The sequence below is a fragment of the Ictalurus furcatus genome, chromosome 10, assembly GCF_023375685.1.
Source record: "Ictalurus furcatus strain D&B chromosome 10, Billie_1.0, whole genome shotgun sequence".
NCBI lineage: Eukaryota > Metazoa > Chordata > Actinopteri > Siluriformes > Ictaluridae > Ictalurus > Ictalurus furcatus.
This window is the reverse complement of record NC_071264.1, coordinates 16,963,634-16,984,065: the sequence shown is the minus strand read 5'-3', so window position 1 is coordinate 16,984,065 and position 20,432 is coordinate 16,963,634. Positions and strand designations below refer to the sequence as shown.

The following is a 20,432-nucleotide window of genomic DNA, read 5'->3' as shown; positions in this document are numbered from 1 at the left end:
AATATCTTGAGGAATCCCTCTGAGATGATTTTTAAACAGTATTAAAGGAATTCCCACCTATGCTGGACACTTATTGGCTGCTTTTCTGAATATTTCACTCCAAGTAATCCATTTAAAAAAAAAAGTTTTTGTAAATAAAATGTTCGTTTTCGAATGAAATAAATTAATATGTTGGCACAATTATATTTTTGTCAACAACACAGATTTCAAACATTTAATCATACACCTTCAGATCAAAAGATTTTTAAGATCATGAGAAACATTTCAGACTTTTGACCGGTAGTGTATATGAAAATTAATACACACGTAGAGCATGTATTAAATTTGTGTGTATTAAGTTTTACCACTCACAAGGTTATAATAATAATAATAATTATTATTATTATAATAATACAGTAAGGTCTCAAATGATTAAAAAAGTTTCTTAAAATAATGCCAATATAACCGCTGCAAAGTTTTTTTTTTTCACATTAGATATTCACCAAACATTTACATGATGTAACTCATGCGATTATTCACCTGCAATATGTCCAATTTTTTCTCTCGTGATTTATCTCTTTGTACATGCAAATTAGAATGTGTTATTTGGGATATTAGTACATCAGGACCTAACGGCCCTATTCTGTATGCATGAGCTAGAGTCACAACTACATGACATCTGACCTGAATCTCTAAAGCTAAAAGTAATGCAAAGTGTCTTTATATGTGTTTTATGTCCAGTATATGAATTTTAATAGTTAAATATAAAATTGTGTTGAACAGCAGGATAAAACATGAAGCAGAGTTGTTGTAAAAAGTCATTGCTGATTACACATTAAAGTTACAGCCATATTTTATGGCTCAGTGTCCTTTACAGGTGTGTTCAAGGCTGTCAAATGTGATAATGTGTCTCATTCAGGGTTTCTTAGGCACTATCTGACTCACCTTGATGACAGCTTTACAGAACGGATACCTTGAACAGGATTCGTTGAGCTTGTTTGATTAAAAAAAAGAGAAAATGCAACATTTAAGTAAAAAGGCATCATTTATATCTTTTAAAATAGTATATCCCACTGGTAATATGCATTATGTGCATATCCATAATGTGCAATATACTGTATGCACTCACACACACTAATGTAGGTGATATTAAATATAGTTGAATTCCCACAAACTAACTGATTTGTAAAATCTTTTACATTGAAGGATTACAAATCTTCATGTTGAAATCTTTGTTGGAAATTGCAAAAAATAATACATTTTAGACAGTCATATTTGCATGTTTCTAGACACTGAAATAAATGCCACTTTGTTATAGCCTTAAGCTCTGCTTGTTATGCATTTATCACTGACTAGGTAAAGATACAGCCCACAGGGATGGAGTCTGTTCTATCAGTTCAGGGTCAAACCAGGAGATAAAATCAATTCATAAGGTGAAGAGATTAATGAATTATCTGGAAATATCTGTTAACAAAGATATCATTAACAATTCCAAGCAACACCTTCAAAGAAAACACACAGAATACCTGAAAATAGTTTTAAAAAAAGGGAATTGGAAAATTTAGATATTTCTTCTAATTTTTCTGAACCTTTGAGTGGCAAACGAGTATTTGTGTTTGTGATGTGCAGACATTATTCACTTCAAAACCCTTTCTGACTCTCAATCTTTGCTATATATATTACAGTAGAAATTGCTCTGAGTGTCATAGACATACTGATGCACTTACACTTTGGCATTTAGTGGAAAAATGTTTATATTTATTCAGATTATGTGTTAGAAAATAAGAGTTTTATAGCCATGGAGTATTTTAAATTATTTCAGTCTGGCAACTCTGTAATTTACTTTCGTGTCTACTCCTCCTCCTCTGCCTGAAATTGTTCCTAGAGCGAGCATGGGACAGGAAAAATCTTGCATTTTGTTAGCATTTGTTGCAGTTCCCATTTTTGACCACTAGGTATAATTATAACCGTATGGAAGTGTGGCTACCATGTGTTCTGCCACACAACATCTAGAAATGTGAGCAAATCAATGGAAAATCGGCTTATATCTTTCAAATGACAACTTTTTTAAATTGTTGGTGAATCAAAAGAGGTAATTAGTATTTCAATGAAATCAGGGCTTTTTGAACATTAATATTTGTTGAATGTCTGATATAAATGCCCCTATAGACGTGCCACCATGGATTATACATGAAATTAGCTGATATTTGTCACTTAAGGCTGACTTGGAGTGAATAGGAACTAACCCCTTGAAGCCAACTTGGAATCATTTGGAACTGGATAAGTGGGCTTGGAGTGATTTAAAATTTACCTCTTAAAACCAACTTGGAGTGATTCAGAACTGGCCCATTGCAATTCACTTGGAGTGGATTGGAAATGGTCCCTTGAAGAGGACTTGGACAGAGCTCATTGACATTGACTTGGAGTGATTTGAAACTAGCCCCTTGAAACTGACTTGCAACAAATTGTACCTCGACCTGGCTTGGAAAGAATTGGAAATGGACCTTTGAAGCTGATGATGAGTCAGTTGTTAATGGCCTCTTGAAGATGATTTGGAGAAAAATAGAACTAAACCTGTGAAGTTGCCTTGGAGTGAATTAAAACTGGGCCTTGATGATTTAGAGTAAATTTTTATTGGACCCTTGAAGCTGACTTGAAATCAATTTGAATTGGCCAATTGAAGCTGACTTGGAATGAATTGAAACAAGCCCCTTGAAGTTGACTTGAGGAAAACTGGAAATGGTCCCTTGAAGCTGAATTGGAGTAAATTGCAACTGGCCCCTTGAAGTTGACTTGGAATGAACTGAAATTCAACTCTTAAAACAAATTTTTTCTTCATATTGGAGTAATCTGTGAAAACTGTCTTTTTTCCACTAACCACCAACTTCCTCCTTGCTTTTTTCTTCTCTCTTCCCAGGTGTAAACACCTTCTCTTCTGCCACATGGGAATAATGACAGTCAGACTCAGTATTCTCTAGGTGCGTGGCTGGTTGTTGTGAGTTTGTTGTCCTGCTCTCGTCTCCTATATCAATAATAAGAGCCTTTGGCTGAAGTGGTGTCACGTTTCTCTTTAGCCAAGCAAATAGCACTCACCTGTTCCTGTTACCTGGTTACCCTCATCACTAATTCAACATCAGACCCAGTACTGGGCAGCTGTGTGTGTATGTTCAGACCAGACAGCATGCAGAGGGGCTTGGGGAAAAAGTGTGAAGACAAACTGATGCAGGACGGAGACGCCATGAGCCCACAAACGCAGGACTCCAAGAGCTCTACTGGGGAGGACGAAAGCAGTGTGGTGCCCTCTGCACCACCATTACCTACTTCACCTCCTTCTCCACCGTGCCAGAGACCGAAATTGATATTTCACACTCAGCTTGCTCATGGAAGTCCTACAGGCCGCATTCATGGCTTCACCAATGTTAAAGAGCTCTATGCCAAGATCGCAGAGGTTTTCAACATTTCTCCCTCTGAGGTAAGCCACAGTTTAATAGAAATGAGCAAAACATGTACCTTTGAGGCCACATGAGACAGAATGGTGTTATTCATAATGGACCAAAACCAACATAGGCCTACTAATTATAATAAGGTCAGTGTGAGATTAAATGGTCTATTAGTCAAGTAGTAAGGGTGATATTAAGAATCATTCCTTATATCTGCAATCCCAGTATTTGCTATACATGCCTTCTATTTAAAGGTGCAGTTTGTATCTAAACCTATAACAAATGCATTGTTTCAAACATACAGTACTGTGCAAAAGTTTTAGGCACATGCAAAGAAATGCTGTAGAGCAAAGATGCCTTCAAAATAAAGAAATGTTAAATGTTTCTACATTTTAACAAAATACTGTAAAGAGCAGTAAACAGTAGTAAATGAAACAAAGTCAATATTTGGTGTGACAAAAAAATAAAAACAAAAATTAAAAGAGTAGTTTCCGGTACAATTTGTGCAGTTTTATAAGGAAATGAGATGTAAGTTTTATTGAGCATCTTGCAGAACCAGCCACAGTTCTTCTGGAGACTTTGACTGTCACACTTGATTCTTATTTTTGCAGCAAAACCCAGCAGCCTTCATTGTGTTTTTTTGTCTGAACAGTGGTCTCTCATGTAATATGCTGCTTTCTTAAATGACCTACAAAGATTTTTCTGTAACATTTAATTTTGTGCTAGAAAACTAATGTTTGGGAATCTAAAATGTTTTTTGTACTGACTTGATAATGTAAAAGTACAAAGTTTGTACAAAAAAAAAAAAAGGGTACCTAAAACGTTTGTACAGTACTGTACATCAGAAAAATGCAGTGTACAGCACTGACATGCGATACACTTAACTAGTCACTATATTCCAGGTTTTTCTATAAATTCCCCAGCCAAAATAAGAACCAGAACATACAAATAATAAAATCAAAATAGGTTCACCTACAGGGTGAAAATGTAGAGTATTATAATTGTAACTATCAACATGCATGTATGTACATACTAATTATATATAAAGAACAATACAAAGTTTTGCAGTGACCCTATTGACCCTACCTGTCTGTTATATAGTTTTATCAAAGTCATAAAAGTTACTTTAGAAAAATCAAAAAAGTTATGAAAAGTGATTTAAAAAAGCACAAAAACACAAAAGCAAAAAATATCTATCTATCTATCTATCTATCTATCGAAAACAGATTATAGAGTGTATATATATATAATGATAGGGGAGGCGGGGGGGCTTTAGTTACAAAAGGTTGAGAACCTCTGGTCTAAATGTATAAAGCTATACTGTAATTTTAATATATGTACATACATTTGTCCACATAAGTGATTTTGTCCTAAAACAGACCTGCAGAAATACCATGCATAACAAAGAACAGTGTCTGTACAACTGACATAATTAATGTCCAAGCTCATGTAACAAACCTGTTGACTTCACAAAACACAATAAAACTGCACATGTCCTTGAAAAGATCTCTTATCTACAGTCCTTTCTAACTATCCTAGTTAAGTTTCCATGCCAGGAAATGTGTTTATCTCCTCCAGGTCCAAGTGCTAATGTGTAGACTCAAGCCAGAGTGTTTTCAGGAAAAGCACAAATATGTTCAAGTATAAATGGACACATAGGCTGAAATATTTTTGGTATTTAGGTCACTCCACTGGTATCTATAAGTTAGGAATAAAAGACAGTGTGCTGTTATAGGAAAATATGGGTGCTGTCATGAAGCAGACAGTATGATCATCCAACAGCTGATAATTTTCCAATAACAGCATGCTCCAAAGTGTTTTATTGCTCTTATACTACAACAGTTTGCCAATGATTACACTATTTAATTTATTAATCAATGAGTCATGCTTTTATCTGTATATAGTTACATTTAATGTTATAGAACATCTGCAAGACAAGTTATCACTTTTCTCTCTTTTTTGATGTTTGTCCGGTTACCACGAAAACAGAAAGTGCAATCTCTTCTGTCTTGACCACGACACTGGAGACTACTTCCATAAATGTTAAATAAACAACTCCTTGCAGAAAGTTTCACCATATCAATAATTATACACGAAAACACAAATCCCTGTAAATGAGTTGTTACCTTAGCAACAATATAATGTATTAGAACAAAACTGCATAGTGTTTTGAAGACTGATGCATGTAACACGTTGGGTCAGAAGCAATTTAGGACTGATAGCGTTGTGACAAGTTGAAATAAGAAGGTGATGTGAAACAGGTGAAGCAATCGTCTAATCCTAGTATTTAAGGAGCCTAAAAAAAAGGCTTAGTCCTTCAAGAGCAATGTTGGGTCGAGGCTCATCAGACACTTCTGTGTGAAGTATCTAGGGTGGGGCCCTCGAGAGGTCTGACTGTGCGCATTGGGAACGCCATACAATTAGGCAGCTCCGCTCGCGGCTCGCTCTCTTCTCGGCCGAAGGGAGTTGGGTTTCAGAACCTCGCGGATCCGAGGCAGACCGCCGGCTCAGGTCATGTGCAGATCTCATATGAATGTGGAAGAGGAACCGGAGACGAGCGCTGCTCTATCTCTTGCTCTGTCTTCCGGGTCCAGCTCTTCGTCGGATTTTGGAGCTCGCGTCGCGACTCCTACTTCCGCTATGGAAAGCCAAAAAATAAAAATCCTCTCTGACTCCAAGGAACCAGAAAGGTGTGCCAAAAACGTAGAGCAGCTTTCAAGCATATAAAGAGCTGCTTGAAGTGATTACTAAGGCTGGATGAGCTTTTTTCTCCCAAGCGAAAATAAATCTCCCTCACACCACAGAAAACTCCCTTTCTTGGGAAAACCATATGTAAACCCTGTTTATAACCCCGCGATGTCAGATAATTCGTCCATTGTGGGGAATGAACGGCATGGCTATTTAGCTATGCTGAAGGTGGAGGAGACGCTTGCGAGCTACCTCTCTCCATAAGGTAATTTAGGGTGGCCGGCTTTGTCATCCAAGTCATGTAAGGCCAACTTGGTGCTGGTGAGCAAGGCCTATGCGGCAGTGCGTCACTACATACAATGGCAGTGTTGCAGGCCTACCAAGCACACCTGTTGAGTGAGCTTGACATATGGCAGTATTCAGCCCTGTAGTGTTGAGTTCTCACGGGCATCCACGAGTTGAGCAGCCTGCTAATAGGGCTGATCAGAGAATGGTTATAAAGGCCAAGCAGACAAATGAGGAACCATACTCTTCAGACATACAGGTTCAAGATGCTGACACTCAAACTTATCGTTCCACATATTCAGTTTGAGGACTGGTTCATGACGATAGATCTAAAAGATTCATATTTCCACATAGAACTATCGCCCTGTCACAGGAAGTTCCTGAGGTTCACGTTTGGAGGCAACGCGTACCAATATTCGGTTCTTCCCATCAGGCTAGCTTTATCCCCTTGCACCTTCAAGAAGTGCATGGATGCTGTTCTGGCTCCCTTGCGACTCCAGGGCATCTGTGTACTAAACTACCTGGATGACTGGTTAATTCTAACACGATCCAAAGAACTGGCGATTAAACACTGAGATGTTGTTCTCCCCACTTGAAGAGCTTGGGGCTCAGGTTGAACCTCAAGAAAAGTATGCTTTCTCCAGTGCAGAGGACATCTTTTCTAGCGGTTATATGGGTTTCTACTATGATAAGGGTGTTTCTATCTCCAACATGCGTAGGGTAAATCCTATCAACATTGAGCAAGATAAAGCTGGATCTGGGCATCCTCCCCAGTCTCTATGAGAGACTGTTGGGGCATATGGCAGCAGCAGCCAATGTCATACCATTTGGGACTATTGCACATGACACCATTTCAGTGGTGGCTGAAAAGTCGGGGGTTCAGTGCTTGGACGAAACCTCTGAGAGTAATCAGCATCATGCGGCGATGCCTACGTACTCTGAGAATTTGGAGGTGACCCTGGTTTCTAACCTTGGGTCACACTCTAGGGTCGTCTCCTTATCGCAACAATGTAATACATTTTATTACACATTTTGATATTGAACATTTTGATTTCAAATGATGCCATTTTATGGCAGAAATCTCACAAACTAATATGTATTACAAGTATTACTTTGAGTATATAGAGTATAAGTATTATAACGTAATAATGAGTACTGTACTCTAGTAGTCCATGGACACACACTGCTCACTACTCTGCTCTCTACAGTTTCTCTATGCTCTTTACTCTCTCTCTCTCTCTCTTTCTCTTTCTCACCCCTCCCCATTATCTCTCCCCATTTACCCAGATCCTCTTCTGTACTTTAAACTCACACAAAGTGGACATGCAGAAGTTGTTGGGGGGGCAGATCGGCCTTGAGGACTTCATCTTTGCTCACGTCCGAGGAGAAACCAAAGAGGTGGAGGTCACTAAAACGGAGGACGCCCTTGGCTTGACCATCACTGATAATGGCGCAGGATACGCTTTCATTAAGGTCACACACACACACACACACACACGTACACACACGCACAGGTTTCATTGACTTCTGTGTTACAGTAACTAAAGAAGGCCATGTCTACCCCTACCTCTAACCTCATTAAGTAAGGAGATAGGTGGATGGATGGAGGAGAGACAGACAGACAAATAGAAGGACAGACAGATAGGAATATAGACATAGGTGAAGGAATGGAGGACAGACAGACAGACAGTTAGGTGGATGGATAGAGGATAGACAGACAGTTAGGTGGATGGACAGGTGATAGACAGACAGACATGTGGACAAATGGAGGACAGCCAGCCAGCCAGCTAGCTGGATAGACGGAGGACCAACAGACATATATCAGGACAGAAGGACAGACAGACAGAAATTAAATGGACAGAGGACAGACAGGCAGACAGAAAGTGGATGGATGGAGGACAGGCAAACAGATACAATTGTGTGCATAATGTGCAGGACCTGGAGGATTTATTTTTTGAAGAACAGTGGGCAGTTTAACTGCTCAGGACAAACAAGGGACTCATGAACAATTATCACAAAACATAAAACCAGTCATTGATCATCCAGGTAACAACACACAGTATTAAGAATCAAGCATATTTAAACTTTTGAACTGGATCATTTCTGTAAATTAAATTATTATTTTGTCTTGAAGACTATATGTAAACATCTGTTATGTAAAATAGTTTATTCAGTGCAGTGCTATATAAAAAACAGAATGCAATTTTTATGATTTCTCTTATCTTTAAAAAATTAGTAGCATTTTGCAGATTCTGCTATGGGTATGTAAATTTATGAACAGAACTGTAGATGGACAGAGGACAGACAGATAAGTGGAAATATATATATATATATATATATATATATATATATATATATATATATATATATATATATATATATATATATATATATATAATATAGCGATAGATAGATAGATAGATGTTAGAATTTATCCAGTTACTTAACATTGTCCTTCCTGATAGAGGATAAAGGAGGGCAGTACCATTGACCGGCTGAAAAATGTGTGTGTTGGTGATCACATTGAGGCTATTAATGACCAGAGCATTGTGGGATGTCGTCATTATGAAGTGGCCAAGATGCTGAAGGAGCAACCGCGAGGAGAGCCGTTCACTCTCAGACTGGTGGGACCAAAAAAAGCATTTGGTGAGTCATCATCTCCTCCATGTTTTTCATCGTTGTCACCTCTGTGTGTGTGTGTGTGTCTGTCTGTCTGTCATCATCATCATCACCATGCTGCACTACTCTCATCATTCAGTGCTTGGCTTTTACTCATGAACAAACATAAATCTTTTAATTGTCGCATTTATACATGAATTTATACATAAATTTTGGCTGTGAAATTCTTTTCTTTTTGTTTTATTACATGAGCTTATTACTTTTAGGTAACGTTGTAGTTTTGATTTTAAAATTGTATTTGATAAATTTATCAAATAAAGGTAAGCCATACTGATACTACTGTTTCATTGGAGCATTGCATATTATCTACTATAAATAAAATAATATAGCCAATTAAATCACAATCAATGCCATATAAACAGATTGTGTAAAAAAAAAACAAAAAAACTTATGTGTAAGAGAAAACACATGCACAAATAAATAAATAAATATATATATATAATATTATATTAGTTTAACGTAGAATTAAATTAAATAAATGAAACAAAGAAATGTAATTAAAATATTAAATGTAGAGGTATTAAAAGAAATAAATTAAATAGTTAATTTAAAAATATCCCTGCTACAAATAGTAAAGACTATTATTGTTATAGGCCGAGTGAAAATAATTGAATGACTAAATGATTAACGAGCATAATTCAAAAAGCTGAGAATCCTTTCATTTCCTCTATAAAGATAGAAAGACACAAATGAAGTCATTCAGCACGAATCTGTTTGAAGACGGAGAAACACTGCCACCATGTGGTCAGATCTCGTATTAGCATCAACTCCATCATGTTTCACACACACACACACGCGTCATTGTGTCATTACGTTTACAAAATTATTATTTTTATTATTAATGCAGATAATTACTACTATGCTACACCTAACCCTAACCTTCACCCCACTAACCAAAAGGAAATTTTCTGGCTCTTTTAATTTTCTAAAGTTTTCTATTTTTTCTCAAATAAAAATCAGATATTCCTATCCTTGACACGAAAACATTTCTCACACACTGGTACATAGGAATAAACACACATACCCTGTACAGTTCAACGTTCCAGTGAGTTACTCATATTTGCGTGCTTATACAAAGTAAATCCTTGTCTTGAAGTGGGCCAGGGAGGAAACTAACACTTCAGTCTCATGTACAAAGAGCTGGGAATCGTGCAGTTTGGAGTGTTTTGTGTTTTGAAAGGTAATGAAAGTCTGTCATATAAGAATGGAGAAATATTTCCATTACAAGTGGATCATACAGTGGATTAGTGTGGAAGAAGGAAAAGGAAGTTCACTTCTAATGGAAATATCCTGTTAATGAGGTATTGCACTGATGAAACCAAGATAAATCATATCAGATTTCCCTCCACCTTTAATGTGATATAGCAACCAACAAAATACCAGTGAAAAACAAAGATTTTAGGGGAAAAACATCTTTTATATATATATATATATATATATATATATATATATATATATATATATATATATATATATATACATCTTGGTTCCATCCGACTGTTGAAGCTATGGTCTGCAAAGAGTTTACAAATTACAAATTATGTATCAAAAGCAATTTGACCGATCTGGAACATTTTTGCAAAGAAGAATGGAATAAAATGACCAAAAACCTGCAGTTTTACAAGTGATGTATAGACTTTTAAGATCAACAAGATAGATAAATGATGAGGCCACTTTGAAATAACAACCCTGTTACCCAAATTATAGATTGAAAAGAAATTATTAATACCATTTTAGTAAATCATTAAAGTGTCCTTAACGTTCTTATGCCATTTTCATGGATGCTAATTAACCACATTTTGTGTATTTGCTAATTCTATGCTTAAAAACTTAAAATACAGCCTGTCAGCAAAGAAACCTCACAAAAATGAGATACTCTTGCCGGAGATGGGTTAAGATGTTTTTGTTCAAACGCATGCTGAAAAATGGATTAACAAAATGTTACAAGGGCTAAATGGCCCCGTAATTGTAATGTACTATCTCTTAAATACTAAGCTGGAGCTAGATTAGCTTTCTAGCTCAACTGCAAGACAATAATCTTTTAATCGCAACCTTCTTTAATGATAGTGATACATAAAGTGCAGTCAGTAATGATAATGATCTGGCTATTTATAATTTCAGGGGTTAAAGACACGAATGCTATTGAGATGGAACAGCTCTAATCTCTTTTAGCATGGAAATCATTCGGCTGTAGTGTGGAGACTAAGCAAGTGCAGAATTAGTTTTAATATGCATACGGTGAAAATGAGTATGCCTATTCCCCCTCTCCCTCTCCGACAGAAAATTACTGTTAATAATTGAAGGGCCTTTGATTATCATTATACCATTAGCTAAATGGATGTTTGAAAATGATGGATTACCATTCATGGGCACAATGCATGTAATTACGCTTATCTTACAGTATGCAACAAGTGAGAAGCACAAGCACAGCTAAGCCAGATGGGACAAAATGGCCACCATACACTTCCACTCAGACTAAACTGATGTCTTATTTAGCAGGGATTGAGCCACATTGTCCCTTACAGACTCAATACAGGGACTTGATATGGCTCTGCTCAGTTAGTGGCATTAATAATGAAACAAACCAAAGTAGATGTTTTATTATATTAACAATTATGGAAAAATACAATATGAACGCACAGGGCTGTGTTCCCTTTGTCAGATCCCCTCAATAAAAAGCCTTAAAGAGGCTGATAATGAGTGAGACAGGCCTCCCAGGTCCCTGACAACATTGCACATATCAGCTTCTCAGTCTGAAACATTCTTCTAAACCACATAGCATTGTTTATTCCTGACGTGACACTGGTTATTAGTCATAAGAGTCACAAGTCATAAAGATGGACTGAGTTCATAACTAGGTCCTTGAGCAAAGGCCTCAAGCTCTTAAGGAGTCCAGGAGCACTTAAAAAGTGCTGACTCTGTACTCTCACCTGTACTTGCTTTTGTGTGAGATGCTAGATATAAAGCTACTCAAGGTCATAATACAAAATCTAGTATATCATGCATTTTTCTTATTTTCACTGTAAAACTCACTGTATAGGTTCCTGAGTAGTGCAACAGAAAAGTGTTCACCCTATCGTTGGGATATCACAATTGTAAATCCTGACAAAACTACTTTCCCCAGCTCTCTGGGTGGGAGGGATGGCATACTCTCTCTCACCTGTCAATCACAGTGACACTAGCCAATAATGGATGTATGCGAGGTCAAGTATGCATCCTATAACTGCCCGGTGACATAGCTTGAACCCTCATATGCTTCAGTTGTAAGTCACTTTGGATAAAAGCATCACACAATTGAGTAAAGTGAGCAAGGATAGTGGATTATATTTTATTTTATATTGTACATTTTACTTTGTATACCCTAATTATATGTACAAGTATTTAATATGGTAAATACACTCTACTGCCATTAAATTTCTATAAAATCATCTGGAAATATACAGTGATATACTGTAAAAAGCACAGTAATTACCTATAAATATATTACAGTACTTACCTCTAAACCATTTACAGTTCTGCTCCCGGTATCTTACTGTTTGTTGTTTATGTTTGTTGTCATGGTTATATAGTATCAGGAGCACTGATGTAGAACTGTGATTGAATTTTTGATGTACAATACAGGTGTGCTGATAAAAGAAGGGTCATTCTATCTCAAGTGGTCCAATGGAGGTTGTTTGACTATTTTTAATTTTGACAGTTTGTTTTTGAGTGAATACATCTATGTATTGGCATTGCAAGCACACCAATTATTTAGTTTTATTTTACTTTGTTTAACTACAACGGCCATCTTTGTGTCATGGCACACAACAAATATTGGTTATGCAGTTGTTTACGGAAACTTCAATATCTTGGCTTATGATGGTCCTAGCTCCCTGGAACACATTACAAGGTGGAAGTACATATATAAACATTTTGAACATTCTTGTTCCTTAGACTTAGAATTTAAGTCCAAATGTAATGCTCAAGATTGCTCACAGTTCCACATTTAGGGTCACTTTATCATGGCAAGGGTTCGAGTCTCAGTTCTTCTCTTATATTTTTTTATGGGGGTGAGAAAGTGCATTAAAAACGCCACTCACTTTCAGGTTGAATATCTTTGGTGGAGGACAAGATACGAACCTGAAATTTTCACAGAAATAAGTCCCCTCTAGTAGCATTCTGTTTTAAAAATTGTGAGTTTGAGTTTGGAGGTAAACTCTGCTAGAGAGTGGACTTCGCCGGCCAGATTTGAAGAACCAGCCTGATCTATCATGTTGGTACAGGTATACAGTTGTTATTCATGAATAGAATTAATCCATATATGAAATTACAGTGTTCAGTTGGGTGTTTAATAAATGAACAGTGTCATAAACAGAGTTGTGGTGTTGTTTCTCCTCTGATAAAAGCAGTAAGTGAATTCTGAGCTGTAGTTAACTGTAGTACTGTGTGTTGTAACTCTGAATGTTTGAATCCATAGAAATGGCTTGTTGGTTATTTAAATAGATAAGTAAAACAGCAACTAAAATGGCTGTGTTTGTAAAATCTATCTTCCAAGGATGAAGGATGAAATTAGTTCATTTTCATTATGTGATGTAGCATCTAAATCTAACCTTAACCAGTAACCAAAATGAAACCTTTTGGGTCTTTTGGTAAAACCACAGAAGTATAAATTAAGTGCAATCTTAAGTCTTGTGGTATAAAACTCACTCAAAGGGATTTTATATACAATTCCGGAAAAGGAAACATTAGGAGTTTTAGGAGTAATGTAACTGCTTGTGAGGTCCATAATTTCAAATGTGATACATGAAGAATTTACTACAATAACAAAATAATTTTTTTTTGTCAAATAATAAACATATAAACTTTGTTGTTTTTATAATTGGGATCAAAGACCTTAGTCATGCTGTTAAGAAGAAAATAAAAAGCAGACATGTGAAAGTTCAGCATGACAATGTCCTTGATTAGATTATGTACATTTTTTCAGAGTAGTGTAATTGTGTTGCAATGCCAAAAAAAGAAACAGTGAAGAAATGTGTTCTTTTCTGAGTAGCATTTAATGAAAAGAATTGTCTTTTCAGAATTGTTTATTTAGATTTATTTCAATATTTATTATAAGCCAATCATCTTCTTTTATCAGAAGAATGACACATTTGATTTTTTTTTTAATTTCCCCATAATCTTATTAAATCTTTCTAATTATGATTTACAGTGATTTTGGACAGCAGGACATAAATCTGTGAGATCATCCCCACTGAGCTGAATTATAAAAAGTCATTCAATTTCACACACATTGTTCCTCTTTTTAATTGGGAGATTTTTTTTTTTAAAATAAGCTAATTAAACAGTAGTACAAGTACACAAGCCTTTGTGTAAATGTACATTTCTTTTATCTTTATCTGAGATAAATGGAAGATTTTATGAAGAAAGCTCCCAACTTTTTAAGCACTCATCCTCATGTCATTAGCTGGCATTAATTTTTGAAAGAATTGGTTTTAAACAGTTCTGTCCTCTGTGATCTGTATGATCATTTATGCTATTGATCCCAGAGCAGGTGGTAATATGATTACTTCATCAGTTAATTCTGCATTTTTTTTACTTGAGAAAACTTATAATTGCATAGAAATTTGATCCAAGTCTGTTTGTGCATCTCCATTGAGACATGATTGGTCAGAGGACACGAGCACCAAAATGCAGTGAGGGCAAAATGGTCAGTGGGAAAGAAACTCTGCGTCTGCGCTCGAAAGGAACGGCAACCGTTCAGGAAGTGGTGAGTTACTGATCAAGTTGCCATGGTGATGTGAAAACACGCTGAATGCCTTAAACCCAAGTCATTCCTCTCTTGTATCTCTTCCTCCTTTCTTCCCATCAGCCCAGTGAATATGAAGAGAAGGCCATCAAGATGGTTGATGATCTTCTCGAGAGCTACATGGGCATACGGGATCCTGAACTTGGTGAGATGTGGTTTTGCTTGAATATGTCATATCCTCTCTAAAAAATTCCCTAAAGCAGTTGATATTGCGTAAGTCAAGCCTCAGCGCATCAATAATAAACACAGAACACATTCCAGTTTCCGTCAGCGGTACGGAAAATGGATGGATAATTAAATTGAATGAGGGAAGGAGATCATTAAGTTGTGGCTACTACTAAGTAGTACTACGAGGTCATGTGATCCACGTGTTAATAGGGTGTGATTATTGTTATGCGCTCCCAACAGATGTGTGTGTGTGTGTGTGTGTGTGTGTGTGTGTGTGTGTGTGTGTGTATATATATATATATATATATATATATATATATATATATATATATATACAGGGTTTTTACGGAAACTACCACATGCTTTGGAAAACAAGCATCTGTTTTGGTTAAGATATAGAGACTAGAAAGGTTTACATGCACAATTGATTTTTATTTACTGAACTTTTTTTTCTTTCTAGAATCAAACTAGAATATTTCTAGTAGGATATTCATTTTGCACAAGTTTCTTCAAATAAAGCAACCAATGTTTATAATACACAAAACAATGAATGTCTCAGTTCTATAATTTGCAAGTAGATAAAATAGACAATATCATAATGGTAAGAGTTATAGTCTTATGTTTAATAATATTTAGTTAGGGTTAGTTCACTGTGACAATTCCAAAAACGAAGCAAGTAAAAATAAAATCTTTACTAAAGATACTGTATGTCTTCAGTTTTAATGTTGATAAAAAGTTAAGTTTCAATAAAATTTCAATATTAAAATTCCAATGGCATAGAGCTCTTATCATTACTACATCTTCTATTTTATCTAGTTATTGCAAATTATAGAATGGAGATGTTCAGTTGTAGGGATGTCACCAGCAGTGCTCATTAAAAGCAGAGTTTATAATAAGATCTAATAGTCATAATTGAGATTAGACAAAAAATAAGTGGAACTGCATTTTGCCTTTATATAGCAGTATACAGCACAGCATAGTGACCCATAGTGACTACTTCTACCATTAATGTCCTTTTACACTCAGTTATCTTGAGCTTTGGGAATAGAACAAATTCCAATATGTCAGAATCTTGGTTTAAATGTGGAGCATTCTCAGGAAATTCATTTTACAGTGGGAACAAGTTTCAATCTCTTGAGTCTAACCAGGCCCTTGATGATGTCTTGTTACACAGACATTGTGAAGAGTGTGAGTATATGTTCTTCACAGTTCTTTGCAGACTGAACAATAGAACTGTGGGTCAAAACGTAGTACAATATTATGCAAATCCCTTAGAAATGCATGGAAACATGCAGATTGATACAGTGCAGATGCGTTTGTGACACATGGTTGTAAACTGACATTATTTAACCTCAATTTAAGTTTAATATACCTTTTAGAAAACATAATGTTTTGTTCCAGAGAGATACAGTGTCATTTTGTTCTTCTAAAACAGTTCAACTTTGTGTTTCTTTGCAGCAACCACCATTGTAGAAGCTGCCAAAGACAAGCAAAATCCAGATGATTTTGCTGAGGCTCTAGACTCTGTTCTAGGGGATTTTGCCTTCCCTGACGTATTTCTGTTTGACATCTGGGGAGCTCTAGGGGATGTAAAAAATGGCAGAGTTTAGGCCAATGGCCAATTTTTCAATCTGGCTGTGTCTCCCGGTATTCTTACACTCAGATTTTGGTATTATCACAGTATTCTCGTGTCAGATGTAGCTGCTTTTAAAAAAAAAATTCTTGGCTGCAACTGGCTGTCCATTATTCAACAAGAGATTTAGAGCTGTCACTTCAATTTCACATGTATATTATTATACTCTGACAGTTCACAACCTTAGCTGCAGAGCTCTCACGGCCCCAGCAAACCCCTGAGTGCAAAGACCAGAAGTGTGCCGTGTCATTAACCCGTTTTTGAAGCAAAAAATCTCAGAAGACCTCATCACGGAAAGCAGTGATTGTGAGATTATAAAAAATATATATAAGTTTTGTATCTAATATTTGCTACTTTATCAAAGATTGAAAATTTCATTGATTTGTTAAGCCATATATAAAATCAATTGGTAATTATAATAAAACACAACTAGCTCTAAACATAGTTGGTGCAACTCACCCTTACATTTGAAAATAATTACTATTCCTTTTACTTTACAGAACTGTTTATTGGAAAGTGAAATCACAAAAGCTTAATCTAATTTGAGGTTATATACTGTATGAAAAAGATTTTGGGTGAGATTTATATGTCCTGGCACAACTATTTGGGCCAAGTGTAAACCTATTTTCACGGATATATTAATTTTGATTTAATAATCAGCAAATGTACACCATGTGTTCAGTGTAAAACACTGAATGCTTAAAAAACAAAATGCATTATTTAAAGTTCAGCATCTGGAAGTGTTTTTCAGACCTGACTGAAACTAATTATTACTAAATAGCTTTTCGGAACATATTTGAGTCATAACATGATGCACATGCTCCAAATATTCAGTTACTGTTTATCTTTATTTGTCTTGAAAGAGCATTTGCTGATGAACACACTATTTATACTGTGGTATCTGCCCATGTAAAGGTCACTTCATTATATGTCATAAAAGATCAGGTCACTTTATAACCACAGCTTTATGGGAGCTGACCTGAATTGGGAAGCCTTGACATGATACTCTTCAGTTTGAGCTTTTGGCCTATGATGTCTCTCATACTATCTAATGTTTGCTTACAAATGAAGGTCTTCTTTTCATGTGCAGATATTTATTGTGGTGTGTATATATGAAATATGACATGAACTACTGCAGTAATGTTTATCTGCATTAAAGACTCATTGTAGTACACAGAGGCCTGGACTTCTTCAAATGTTTTAAAGGGGAACAGTCATGTCTGGTTATTTTAAAGAGTGGAAAATACTGGGCTACTCATAGATTTAAAAAGGAACCATGATATATACCATTAAAGCCATTTTACTGAAATAAGTCATTGGACTCAACTCCCAAGAAGAAATACATGTCATGGCATACATGGTGGCATATTAATATTGCTTATTATATAAAAAGTGGTAATACAAACCTGAAATATAGAACATAGTTGCTATATCTATCTGTGTTCGGAATGGCATAGAGCTATAATGCAATGTCACTGTCTGTATCTGTTTTGTGCTCCAAATATCCATAACTTTATTGGGATTTAAACCCTAGATGGGTGTGGCCTAAACCAGAAGACTTAGTCCACTGTCAGCATAGTCATGTGGCTGTGACAGTTCCTCAACCTCACCTACATGACCCCAGTTCAAAATTGGTCTCAACTAGCGATGACATTTTTTTAAAATTCAGCTCATGCAGTTATTATTTTTAAATGCAAGAATTCTCACAGAAATGAAAATTACCTTATACTGTTTCACTGTTATACTTTTTATAATATCCCTGGAAATTCCCTACACAGTAGCATTGTGTAATACTTATGTGGGGCTTAGTATAAGTACTATGCAAGTACACCCAAAGAAATCTGGAATAAAATAATAAAACAATTCTGTATTTGTAAATCTATATTTCAAAATGTCATATGATTTTTAACAAATATTTCCTCAAAATTGGTGTAGTTGGACTTGATCACATCACTGTTTGACTGAGTGACTGTTCCCGTTCAAATGTAATTTGGATCATGTATACTGCATCTTGGAAATCACCTTAATTTCCTTACCATATATTTATCACAAACAATTGTGTAGATGTGTATGTGATTGTGACCTGCGATGGATTGGCACCCCTTCCAGGCTATACCCCACCATGTGCCCCATGCTCCCTAGATTATTCTCAAGGCTCCCTGTGACCCTGTAGGATAAGTGGTATAGAAAATGGATGGATGGATGGATGAAATTGTGTAGATTTGTCTTATCGTGTTGTATTTATACACTGTGTGGACAGCTTGTATTATTTTCAAAGTGAAGACCTGACAATGTATAGCATCTTGGAAATTTATTTCATGAAGTTACCAATAAAACCTTGTATGCACTACTTTTTAAACTGTTTAGTTATTATAATAAGTGTGTAATTGGGACTTTAGTTGAGGGTCTCTTGTATTTTCAGTGCTTTATTCAACATTATACCACAGCACTGTTGAATTCTCGAATCTGGTTTTTGATTCATTTTCTACAGCAGCTCTGAGAGGTGTTCCAGCTGTGCTTCAAATCACAGGGACTTGTATGGTGAACACACAACATGATAAACAGATTGAAAATGTCATTGTTATTTACCAAAGAAAAACATACATTTTTGGAATGAGTCTCTTTGGAACAGTTAGAAAGTCTTCTGGACAGATGTGTTTGAGCTTTCTGGGTTCTCAGTAACATGACAAGCTGCATTTTTAAAAATTAACTTCAATAATCCATTCTTATATCATGTAAATGATAACAGAGCTAACAGAGTGTCATGGAAATTACAAAAAATTACATGCAAATATAAACTGATAAAAAATATGAATTTTTGTTCATAAATTAAAAATAATAATTCTTGACAAATTGCTGTGGTATAAGAGGAACAAAACTTTAGGATGTGCTGTTATAGGAAAATAATTAATAACACCCTTGATTATTTTTCTACAACCACACACCCCAGAGTGTTTTACACCTTATGTAGAAAAAAAAAACCTTTCAAAAATAAGATCTGTAGGTGTCAGATCTTCCTCAATCCTTTGACGCAGTTGGTCCAAAGCAGTCATGAAACATCTTCAGTTTTTTTTTACAGAAGTACTGAGAAGGTCTGGTTTCTCTCAGGTTTTTTTTAAATCTAAAGTTACAATACTTTAAAAAAGCTTTTAAAACTGTTAAATATGAGTCAATGATTCTTTACTGGACTACGAAATGAGTATGGAACTACTTGAGGACAGTGACGGAAATCAGGACGTTCATTCTTTCCAGAAAGACACAGGACACAGTGTGTCCAAAGCCATTCAAACAGGAGGATTGTTCCACAGCAGGCTGATATTTGGCTGAACAGGCATGGTGATATGTACACATATTTATATTATATATAAATATATGACAAAGAACGACCATTTGTTCTCAGTGTGTTTACCACCAATGCTAAACAGCAAAATGTCACACTATTCAGAGTTCAGAGAGAGCTGGATTTGTTTTTATATTAAAAAAACTTGCCATTTACTTTTGTGCCAGTAGGCATGTGGAGTGTTTTCAGTCCTGGGATCAAAGCCACAGTTGTGTACCAATAGGACTGACATGGCAGAGACCACCATGGAGATATTTTGTGCCAGAAACATCATGCTAAATTCTAAGACCAGCAAGTAGTCATTTAGTACAGCATTCAGTGTTCAGTAGTTTATGCTTTAAGAAGGTTTCATGTCTATAAAATGCATATGCCAAGCACAAAACGAATCCCTTGTGCATATTTAGTCAGTGACGGCTGGTGGTGATGTTAGATGGG

General features: G+C 35.9%; 1 protein-coding gene across 1 annotated transcript; it reads left to right on the top strand.

Moving 5' to 3' along the window:
- Positions 1-2,571: 2,571 nt before the first annotated feature.
- Positions 2,572-19,154, top strand: gipc3 (GIPC PDZ domain containing family, member 3). Its single transcript, XM_053635525.1, has 6 exons — positions 2,572-3,451; positions 7,680-7,865; positions 8,858-9,038; positions 14,708-14,817; positions 14,920-15,001; positions 16,483-19,154. Exons 1-6 carry the CDS (start codon positions 3,143-3,145, stop codon positions 16,632-16,634), a joined length of 1,020 nt encoding a protein of 339 aa, XP_053491500.1. The 5' UTR covers positions 2,572-3,142; the 3' UTR covers positions 16,635-19,154.
- The last annotated feature ends 1,278 nt before the right edge of the window (positions 19,155-20,432 follow it).